We start from the raw sequence: 12,107 nt of genomic DNA, 5'->3' as shown, positions 1-12,107 counted from the left end.
AAAATGTTGAAATTCATCAAAATCCCGACATCGAATCTTTGGACTATTGCAATACTTCCCCTATACTCTGTATACAAAAAAACAACAGAAATAAAAAAGCATCTAATAATTATTCTAGATGCAATTTTATATTAAATTTCCAGAAGAAGAACACCAAAATTAACAGATGAATAAGATTATTTTAATAGAATGCAATATACTCAATACCTTATCCATTCTCTGATGGAGAATGTTGATAATGACTAAGCTTAGTGCTTTTTTAATTATAATTTCATTTTTTACATTTGTACCATTTTTGTCAAAGTAACTAGGATGAAAGCACAGGTGGCATAATTTTATATTCTTCCATTAGGCAACAATTTAGAAAAGGACCTCATCACAGACAGTCCTCTGATGCGGAGACATTTACAGGATACAAAACAGAAGCGCAAGACCACCAGAGCAACACAAAGCACTGGTAATTAAGGCAGATCATATTCTGAAAGTACAATTTGCTGAATGACTGAGGTGGTCCTGTATAATTAATTGTCCCTCAAGATCTTCAACAAATTGTGTCATATTGTATAATATATACCATTTTTGGTTTTACTAAAAACCAGTAAATCACAATGTTATATTTTGTGTGGGAGAGTGAACATCACATAACATTATACAGAATCAGGCAAAATTATAATACAGATAAGATGACATACAGAGGGAGTAGTCTATCATGGCCTTTATGAAGGAAATATTTTTTCTAATTCAAGTAAATTAATATATCATGCAGGGTTTTAATTGTTCTTATTTGTTTTCTCTTTCAAGTAACTGCTATTGGCAAAGCTGTTTTAAAATTAAAACATACTAGTTTCTAATCAATGATAGTAATCTTCTTCAGAATAGTAAAATGTTTTCAATATTTTTTATCTCCAGACTACTACAAGTTACTAAAAGAAGAACAGAAAAAAGTTTTGTTCAATCAGTTGAGTACAGGGAAGCAGCTGGTCTAGAAAGGAAAAAAAATTATATTGACACAGGCATTCAATCAACTTTAAAAGTAGTGTTCCAGGTATGAATCATGACTGACAGGTCCAAAGTTTTATCGTGGATGGTCATAACAGAAAAGAAAATGAGAGAACTGTTAAGGACCTCCCTGAAATGTACAATTTTAAACTTCACTGCTGATATATGAATTTGTGCACTACTATTAAAAAAAAAAAAAACATTAGCAGCAAAAATAAAAAAATAAAATGCAAAAGATGTAACAATCTAAGAATAACTTATTTTCTGATGTCATTAAATGGGGTGATTGCATTTTTTCTTTTTATTATTGTTTATAAAATATTTCCTACCTTTTGAAGACTAGAGGAATTCAGCTGTGTTTTGTCAATAATTTTAACTGCAACCTGAAAAAAAGAAAAATTCAGGATTAGAAAGACTATATTCAAAATGATCATAATATTTATAAGCACTGGTCAAACATTTTCCAAACAAAGTTCAACATGGTCTGATGAACATTTTAAAATTATTTATACATAAACACACTCCTTGCAAACATACTGTTTTTTATTTATTAAACAGTTCTTCAAGGAGGATTTCCAGTCACATCTGTAGTACAGGAACAGAAGATGAGCCATAAGATGCCCTGAGGAGAAGTACACTAGTAGAAGTGGCTGTACTGATGTAAATGAAGCATGACAACTAAGAACGATGGGAGTTTCCTGACCTTTTAACTGGGAGGTTAAAAGCACGAGTTCAGAGACATCTGGGGCCACTGGGGCTTGTGCTAGGAAGGTGATCCCAAAAGCCTCAAAACACACCTTCAGTCCACCTTTAGATGAGTGGGGAGGAAAGTCAAGGCAAAGGAATTAAGACGATTACAGACAAAGGTACAAGAAGTTATTATCTGTTTTTACCTGCATTTTTATTACTCTTTAATTTAATATTGTTTTTGTATCAGTATGCTGCTTCTGGAGTATGTGAATTTCCCCTTGGGATTAATAAAGTATCTTACCTATCTATCTATCTATCTATCTATCTATCTATCTATCTATCTAGAAGTGAGAGGGAAAAGGACAGAAGTCGTACTTTACTTTGGGATGGAGGTGGGAAGTAGAATAATCATCCCCCTGAGACATCAAAGTAAGTCACCTAAAAATGTAAGTTATTCTCCCATTTTTATACTGTACTTATATAATTTATTTTCTTCATTTTCTCTTTCTCACACTTTCTGGTGTGGTTTATTTTCCGTAAAGAGGTCCTTTTAAATAACTTTTCCTCCTTGGTTTTCATTCAAATTAAGGCAACTTCAGGATGAAAGCAACTTCTTTTGTGTTACCAGTCTTATCTAGTAAATACCATTGCAGAACATGCATACTATCAGTAACGAAGAAATTAGAATTATGTGAGATGAATACATATTCACCACTCAAAGGCTGCATCTAACAAGGTCTTGATCATGCAGGTGAGGGCAAAATATAATGTGAAAGAAATATAAAACTATCACAACTATCGGAAATTCTGTAGTATACGCAACAAAGATGTTCTATGCTTATGGATGAAATGAGGGTGCAAGGTATATAATAGGGATGGACTTTGGGAACTAAAAAATATAGATCCTGTCATTCTTTCACTTTACAAACTGTTTTCACTAACATATGAGGCCTAATCAAGCATTTATTACCTAGGAGGCAAAAAACACATAAGCTTTCTAGTATTGTACTTATAAAAAATAAGCACTTCACAAGTAACAGCTATCATGGAAGCTTCACTATTATGAAATTACCAGTATCAGGTATAAACAATATGTATCTTTATATACTGTATGGTGACTGACTGACTAACAGATCAATGCACAGCCTAAACCGCAGGAGCTAGAAACGTGAAATCTGGACAGTAGATACCTGCTGTGACGTAGGCACCCACTAAGAAGGGATTTTTCAAAATTCAGCCCCTGAGGGGGTGAAAAGGGGGATTTTTAAAGTGACACCTGTATATCAGAAACTGCTTAACTGAGAAACACAAAAATTGGTATACAGACACATCAATAAAAAAAAAAACCCAAAAAAACACATACTTTTGGATTTTTCGAAATTCAGCCCCTACAGGGGTGATACAGGGTGTGTAAGTTTGTATGGAAAAAAAATTAAAATAGGACTTTGGTCTTCAAACTTGATAAATATACACTACAAAAGAATTAAATACACTCTTATTTCGGTGTTTTTCAAACTTTAACCCCTGATGGGGTAAAAAAAGAGGGTTAAACATTTTTAAACTAACACCCATATATCAGAAACTAATTGACTGAGATACGCAACAATTAGTGTACAGACTCTTCAAAACATAAAAATAAACACGAATTTTAATACTTAAATAAATATGTGCTTCTACATTGAAAAATATTTTAATTTTCGTCTTTTTAACATGCACACCAATTGTGTAATTATTAGCTACTAAGAGCTGTAACAAAATAATAGTCATAGCGTTCGTACTACGTGTGCACCACCCCCGCTGAGTAAATAAGCAACAGCACAGCTCCGGCCGCTTCATTATAAATGCGACATTTGTCTGTCTAGGCAACATATCTGCTCGTTCAATATTACTTTCAGTTCTATCTTCTGATTTGTAAAACATGTTGTCGTTCCCACTATAGGAGACGGGGCTTGCTTATTTCGGAAATGGCAATGGAAGTATGTGAGCAAATCATTAGGTATATTGCATACAATTGGATGGAATTTTTAATTATGTCTCATGACAGTAATGGTGACAACTACTCTACATCAACTGAATATTACACCGATATGTTGTAGCCTTCGACTTTTGGTGGTCTATGTGAGTTAGAAGCTGCAGGGCGACTGTCATTTTTTCCTTTGACATTTATCATAATGGCAGGCTTTATGTAAAATCAGGTGTTGAAGGTCGTCCTCTCAGACAATTACGGTTTACACACAACCTCTCAAGTGGTCATTTTGGGGCCATCTTATGCAAAATTCAATTAAATCTGAAATAACAACCTCACACGTATGTAAAGCTAATTCAGTTATTCAGTCAGATAACTAAGCGAGGTTGAGAGATACCCACATTTCAACGTTGCCCTTGATCTCCATAGTCTTCTTCTTCTTCCACAAATCAGCATTCTGATCACGCTTTGTCTATAGTGCAACCATCGGTAACAACCTCTTCTCAGAAGGGAAAGAAGAAACTCCTCTTCACCTCCTCAGGGGTTGAATTTTGAAAAATCCATTCTTAGTGGGTGCCTACGTCACAAAAGGTATCTACTGTCCAAATTTCATGTTTCTAGCTCCAGCAGTTTAGGCTGTGCATTTATCTATGAGTCAGTCAGTCATCGTACAGTTTTATAAAGATAAAATATATAAATAAATATATAAATAAATAAATATATATGTTAGTGCTGGGTGGTATGACCAAAATTCTATATCACAGTATTTTTCAAATTTATACCGGTTTCACGGTGCTGGACAGTATTTTTTTTCCATGCATGAGTGGATGTTAACCACATTTTCCACTGCAATTACTGGCTAAGAATAACCTATTCCACTGTCATGAGAATTGTACATTGTACAAAAAAACCTTTTAATGTGTACAAAAGTATTAATACAGGTTTGCATGGCCGCATAAAGTGATAGTTTTCAAGGGGGTGGCACTAATGAAGAGAAGGAATCACATTGCATGACAGATGCAGTCAAAATATACAGCCTTTTTATTGAACAAATTTTGCAAACAACTTAAACAAAAATTTTGACAACATATTTTCAACCATCCAAAGAGGCATTCAGACTTAGTAAAATATCCAGAGGTGCTTGTCAAAAGTTGTATTGCACTGAACATGTCTTAGAAAAGGAATAAATAGTAAATATTTTTTGTAAACCAACTACACTTTGTTAATGTTAATCTCTGTCCACTGACACGTTAAAGTGACTTTTTAAACAACTTTACCATCATTAAACTGCATAATATTTACACTAATAAATAACAACAATACAATAAATAAATAGTGCAACTTCCAGTAATAATACTATTACTTCCAAGACTTCAAAGCCCAGATGCATTACACAGTATTCACCAAATTAAAATAAAATAAAACAAGTGCAACTTGGTGATGACATCTTTACCAACTGAACCATCATTAAGGCAAACTGCATTAATATGGACCTTGCTTCAAGATATGCTATATACATAAATAATAAAACTGCAACTTGCATGTATAATGCTATTTGTGGTATAGCCAGGGGTGCACATAACTTTTCAGTAAGTTACTCAAGTGAGTACGTTTGGTACGCAATTCAATTCAAAAAGCTTTATTGGCCTGACGATAAACAGTTTTGCCAAAGAAATTGAAAAAAATTAAATAAAACAATTTCTATAACAGATTTAACAGTAAGGTAAAGAATTAGGGTAAAAAATAAATACAGATACAACAACAACAATAAAATAAAAATATAGCAGCAGCTTAAAAACAGGTAAGAATCAGAAATACCTGATCACTCTATACACAGTAAGGTTTTAATAAGTGCAACCTTCCTCACTGTCTTCCTCGCTGTCTACCTCACAGTCCTCTACTTCAGCTTCCTACATGGTAGATGGTGATGCTGCAGATGCATCTTCCTCTCCTTGGTTAAGCCTCCGATTAGCTGTCTCCATTCACAGGTCAACCGCTGGTTTTGGGTCAAATGTCTCTGTGGTCTTCTTTGACTGGTGGATGTGCATTAGGGCCATGAGGCGAGCATGTGACAGATGAGATCTGTGCTTGCTTTTTATTATGTTAAGATTTGAGAATCCCCTCTCACAGGCTGCACTGCTCAAAGGCAGTGTAAGACACAGTTTAACCAATTTGACAATGTTGGAGTAAAGATCTGGATTGCTTGTACAGTGGAACCTCGGTTAATGAACATAATCCGTTCCGCGACTATCACTTTCAACAAATTCTGCGAATTCATCCACAAAGGCTTTTGCTGCTGTTTCATTTGAACTTGCAGCCTTCCCGTGCCTTATAACACTATGAATTCCACTTCGCCAGCGAAAATTATCAAACCACCCTCTACTCACTTTAAAGTCTTGCTTGTCGGCACTTGCACTGGGTGTTTTGGTCAACAAATCACTGTGTAACTGCTTAGCCTTTTCACAAATTATTGCTTCACTAACACTATCTCCAGCCAGCTGCTTTTCATTTATCCAAATTAACAGCAGTTTTTCCACTTCTTCTACCACTTAAGTTTTGTTAACACGGTCATTCCTTTAGCCACTTCAGCCGCCTTAAATGCCTCTTTGTTCTTTAGAATTGTACAGACAGTCGATTTCGGCATATTGTATTCCTTTGCGATGTCGGAAACCTAAATGCCATTCTCGTGTTTTGCTATAATTTCTTTCTTTACTGCTACACTAACACGTTTCCTACTGCCACTATCACTAACACGTTTCTCTTTCTTAGGTGCCATAACGAGTAAATATGTACATAAAAAATAACATTGAAACTGAAAAAATAACAAAAAAGTAACGTTAGTGAACACAACACTAATGAGCACAAACGCATAAAAACCGGTCTGGGCTTGCGTTCGTTATCCAAATGATAATTTGTGAATTTCCCCTTGGGATTAATAAAGGATCTATCTATCTATCAAATTTCGGTCATTAACCAACACAAAAATTGTTCAAAATAACAGTTTGTTAACCAATTTGTTTGTTAAGTAGTGTGTTCTTTAACTAAGGTTCCAATGTATTTATTATCTGGACCAAGTCATACACAGAGGATGCTGCCAAGCGTTTCCCCGTTTGCTTTAAGCGCATCCATTCTGTGACAGTTGTGTCTTTGTCAAGACTCAGTGTTGCTTCATAAATCTGAAGAATGGTACAAACTGTTGTGTTGCCAGAACGATGTAAATCTTGTATTTCCTGAGGCCAAGTTGAATTACAGTCGACCCTTGATATACGACCGGCTTGACATGCGAACAACTTGATTTACGACCAAAATTTTTATTTTGATTTACGACCAACATCTTGCGTTACGACCTGAATGCGGTCACGTGTATCCGCTTGTGCGATTGTAAACAAACAGAAACATTCCTATTAATGCGGCACTCATTCAATAAAATGTCAGGTTTGTAAACTCTCTTGGGACCTCCCCCAACTAGAAGACATGCCAAAGTCCAAACTCCGTATGGAAGACTGTTTATCTGTTGCTGGGGCAACAGCCGGCTTAAAGCTGTGCTGAGTCTCTCAGCCAAAGCAAACAGAAAAGATATCGATGGGTGATATGCACGTGATATCCCTGCCCGGCAATGGACAAGCAAGCTTCCACAGTCGCGGCAATCGCTTCAGGACGCACTTCAGCACACACTTCAGCATGTCGTTCCCATTGAGTGGGGAGTGGGGGGGTCTCAGAAGAGTTCAGAAACAGTTCCTTGTATCATCGCAAGGAAATGCTGAGAAAAATTCTCGTCAGAATAACTTGTAGGCAGGAGGAGATTAAAATTAACGCAAAAGAAGCTATTGAAATGATTGCAAATGCCTGAGTGCAAGTTAAAGAAAGCCTTTAAAAAGCCTTCAGTTTCATTATCATCCTCCTCCCTTCCTGCAGCCCAAAGATGTCAAATTAAATGGTGAGTACAGTATGAAATTGTTGTTTCTGGTAGGCTAGGCACTTTTTATTACTTTTTGGTTAGTACATGAGAAACATTATTGGTGTTTTGGTAAATTATGCACATTATACAACCCTTTTTTTTAATTATGAAAAGGTTAAATAAGTGTTGCAGTGGGAGGTTCGCAACGCATTATGGGTATTTCCATTATTTCTTATGGGAAAAATAGTCTTGACTTACAACCAACTTGAGTTACAACCAGCCCTCGCGAACGAATTGAGTTCGTAAGTCAAGGGTCCACTGTATATTAATATATTAATATTTAAATGATATTTCGTTATCCAAATGATAATTTGTGAATTTCAAATTTTCAAAGGATCAAATACTAAGAAATGATCACATGACTTCATTGAGTCATATCTGATTCCAAACTCCTCAATTAACCACCTGAGTAAGTTTGTCTTGTCCAAGTCAGCATCAGCATTAGAAACACAGGGTTCCCACTCTTTTTAAGGAATCATTTTCCAGGACATTTCCGGGACATTTCCAGGAGCTTTTTCCAGAAATTCATGACAGGATCTGGTCATACAGTCATACACTTTAGTCGCAGGCTTAACGCCATTTTGATTTCTCTTTGATTATGCAGGGACTTAGTGTCACCGATATGCTAAATTACATAAAGGCAACACCAATTAATGCACTGATGTATAATGGAGTTGTTTGACCTCTTTTTGTTACACACTGTTTTAAACTGCAAAACTCTTTTAAAGAAATAAATGCCTCTTGGATTGTGGAAAACTATCCAAACACTGACATATACTGAGCAATTCCATAATGTTCAGTATAGAGCTGTTGATGACACCATGAAATAGGCTACCATAGTGACCTAATTTCAGTAAAAGTTACTTGCATATTACATATTATGTCATTGTTTGTATCAAATAAATTTATGTACAATGTTTGTATTAAACAAAACTGCATAAAGCCAATTTATTGCCTATATCATGTGTATGATGCCTATAACACTAATATATGCAACAATTGGCAAGTGACAAAACAAAGTCAGAGTTAACTTTCAACTGGTAGCTTTACTGGGAATACAGCAGCTGTAGAATTTGCATAAGTCAACGACAAAGATTATAATAAAGAACTTATCTTTGTGGGAAAAGAAGCAAAATACATCCATTTTAAATCATAATAGCCTTGCCATCAATTCTTGAGTTGAAAACTTGGTTAAACTAGAAAGAATACTAGGAACAAAGGATAAGAGCCTGAACTCCAGTATATTGGAAAAAAAAAACAATCTATAAGTCACTGTAGTGTAACCTATGAAAAAGGCATCTGGTGTAGGCCTAGGTTTAGAAACAATGCTGGTGTTGCTCCTTGAGGTCTGATAAAACTGCATCCAGACCGACGACCTCTTTCTTTTTTTCAGCAACACTTTTACGATAGGCATTAGATTTTGTGAGCAGTGTAAAGTCCTGTTTTCTCTCAGCCTTCTCTGCCATTGCATCTGCTTCTTCTTGCATTGCCTCAATGCTAGTGATTATTTTCTGTCTCTTAGCTGCCACTTTTGTGATTTCAGAGAGGAGCTCTTCACTTTGCTTGTCATTTTTAGTTTCCTTTTTCTTCTTTTTTTCATCATCAAGGTATTGGACATATCGCATCCTGGCATTTCTGCAATGCTGTAAGAGGGGCTTTGGCAATACTCCATCAAATGAGCCACCAGTCAAAGAATCATTTATAAATATAATTGCCTATACATGTCTCAGTAGGTGGAGACATTGCGCAGCAGAGGCCACGACCTAGCTCAGCTGTCATCATATCTAGACTTACGAACAGCAAGCTGTTTCAAACAGAAAAATTAAAAAGCGAAAACAGAAATAAAATTCCAGGACAAGAAAGATTATTTCCAGGACATTTGGCCATTTCGGTCAGTTTCTAGGTCATTTCAATGACTGGAAAATAACCCTCAAATTTTTCAGGTTTTCCAGGACACGTGGGAACCCTGGAAACAGTATATGCTCTGTAGTGGCCTTCAGCATCAAGCAAATGTGCAAACTGTCCTATGGTCACCATGAGTTCATCCTTACATTCTCCAATGCTCAGCTTTTCCTTCTGAAACACAATGGATGTTGTCTTCAAAGTCTTGCCAATGTCAAGCACGTTACCCAAAAAACACTGAAATTGGTCTGTGCAGATATGCTGCAAGTCACTGTTATCACTCATGGCCAGTTGCATTTTAATGGCTGGCAATAATCTTGATATTTTTAGCAGTGTGTCATGCCTCCATGCAGACCATCTGATATAATTAAATTTACCCACTTTCACAAAGGAGATCCAGTTCTCTTCACACAACTTCTTAAACACAGCCATATTTTTTGCTCCACTTTTTTGTAAATAAAACTGCAGCAGCTTGACCACGGAGCCATTAAAGGGGTCTCAGTATGAAACACTGCAATCAGCTGATTTTCCACAGTTTTCTAGTGTGTGTGCAGTGCACAGAATGTGCACAAGGGAGCCTCCTACTGCAGCCAGTTGCTGTAGTTTCGGAAAACAATGCCGCTGTATATACCAACGTTAACAGCAGCCCCATATGTGCACACGGCGACCAACTTTCTCTTCCAGTTGTCCAAGCCAGCTTCCTGGAAAAGTTTAACGAGTCCATCTGTTACAGCCTGCGCATATCGGTCAGCACCCAGTTCGATTAGGCCAAGGAACTCCGTGGTAAACTGCCCGATGTTGGACACAAACACAATTAACTCTTTTAGGGCGGATGTCGACTTTTGTCGACAGGAGGGGTTGAAGGCGAATGTCGACAAAAGTCGACATCCAGGGATAGAGGGCGACAATCAGCTGTTAATGGCAAGGAGGAATGCTAGACTCGTTGACTCGGCAACTAAACCTTGCGTGTGCGTGAGTTGCGAAATGTAAACAATGGCAAGATGGCATCGACATGTGAAAAGGGAGCGAAGGACGTGCAGAAAAGAAAACACTCGGCAGACGATGTTTTGCGCATTATTGCGGAGTCGGACTCTTGATTTTTCAGAATCGGACTTTATTGGCAGTGATCAGGAGATCGAGCAAGAGAGTGAGAAGCCGGCATCAGCTGATCAGACACCAGCCGATGCCGCGCCAGCGGATCTGCTGCCAGTTTAGTGCCTTCGCGCAGCCGATGCATCTACGGCAAGGTTTGCATGAGATAAATACACAGACATTCATCCGTTGAGAGCCGATCTGGCTACCGGAGTTTACAAGACGGCATGGCTTGCTGTTAGACACGACAGATCACCAGCTGCTGTACTTCAGGCTGCTCTCTCCTGATGCTGCTTTTCAGCTACTGTCAGACGAGACAAACAGGTAGGCAGAGAATTTTTTTTGAATCGCGGGCTGCGTTTGCATCGCATTCTCGTTTTTCAAAGTGGAAACCCACAACAAAAGACGAGATGAAGCGCGCTGTGGCATTACAAATAGAGATGGGACAGAACTGGTGATATAACTTCAGGGAGCATTGGTCCAAACGTGTTTTGTCCCCTGGTGGCTTTGGACAGGTTATGCAGCGTGGTGATAGGTACGTGCTGCTGCAAAGTTTTATTCACTTCTGTAATAAACAGAAGTAAATCCCATGGGGTGAACCAGGCTATAATGCCATACATAAAGTTCATAAAGTTTCAGAAGATAAAAAGAGGTGACAATACAGTTTTCATGCAGGCAGAAAACTTGGTGGCTGTGGCATGGCACGATGGCAAATGGGTGACTTGTCTCTCTACAGTACACACTAACAATATATGTGAGAAAGTGCAGCAACAGACAATTGAAAAATAGGCACCAAAGCAACACATATTGTAAGGAGTGCAATGTGGCAATGACTGAAATTGGCTGTTTTGAGCGAGATCAGACTTTGCAGGACTTTGCTGTGTAAAATGTATGTGAAATCATAGAGTATGCAGGCTCATACAACATGCAAGACAGTAACATTTTTTTTTTTTTTGTTCTTTATTTCGTCTCGTATTAGAAATTTGTTAGTTTTTGCATACCCCTTGGGGTTAGAGCGCAGGGTCAGCCATTGTACAGCGCCCCTGGAGCAATTACAGGTTAAGGGTTTTGCTCAAGGACCCAGCAGAGTAGGATCTCTTTTGGCAGTGACGGGGATTCGAACCGGCAACCTTCTGGATACCAGCGCAGATCCTTAGCCTCAGAGCCACCACTCCACCCTAACATTTGTCAAAAGTAAATATTTTTTGTTGATTTGATATGTTAAACAATTGCTTTGTGTTCTTTTTTAAAAAATGTTAGTTTTTGGAAAAATATTCAGCCCTGGGAGAAAAGAAACAAAAAAAAATTAGCCCTAAAAGAGTTAAAACGATCTCCTACTCGGTTTTAATGATGTCTTCTGATCCATCAAAATCAGTCCCCAAAATTCAGCCGACTCCAACTTTGCTTTCAACTCCACGCTGATAGTGCGTGCAATGGTCTGCATTATCTGTGTGGCCGCCTCACATGAATGATACGCAGTTCCAACATTTATTCCTAGCC

General features: G+C 37.5%; 1 protein-coding gene across 13 annotated transcripts in view; it reads right to left on the bottom strand.

Moving 5' to 3' along the window:
• The window catches only part of mark2b (MAP/microtubule affinity-regulating kinase 2b), a 354,246-nt gene that overhangs the window by 156,338 nt on the left and 185,801 nt on the right, over positions 1-12,107 (bottom strand). For all 13 annotated transcript variants that reach the window (XM_028802626.2, XM_028802582.2, XM_051932354.1 and 10 more), the window contains exon 3: positions 1,329-1,382. In XM_028802626.2, the coding sequence (XP_028658459.1) occupies positions 1,329-1,382 (54 nt within the window). The remainder of the gene's footprint in view (positions 1-1,328; positions 1,383-12,107) is intronic.

Source organism: Erpetoichthys calabaricus, chromosome 1 (assembly GCF_900747795.2).
Source record: "Erpetoichthys calabaricus chromosome 1, fErpCal1.3, whole genome shotgun sequence".
NCBI classification, from domain to species: Eukaryota; Metazoa; Chordata; class Cladistia; order Polypteriformes; family Polypteridae; genus Erpetoichthys; species Erpetoichthys calabaricus.
Note: the sequence above shows the minus strand (reverse complement) of the source record. Positions and strands in the feature narration are given on the sequence as shown.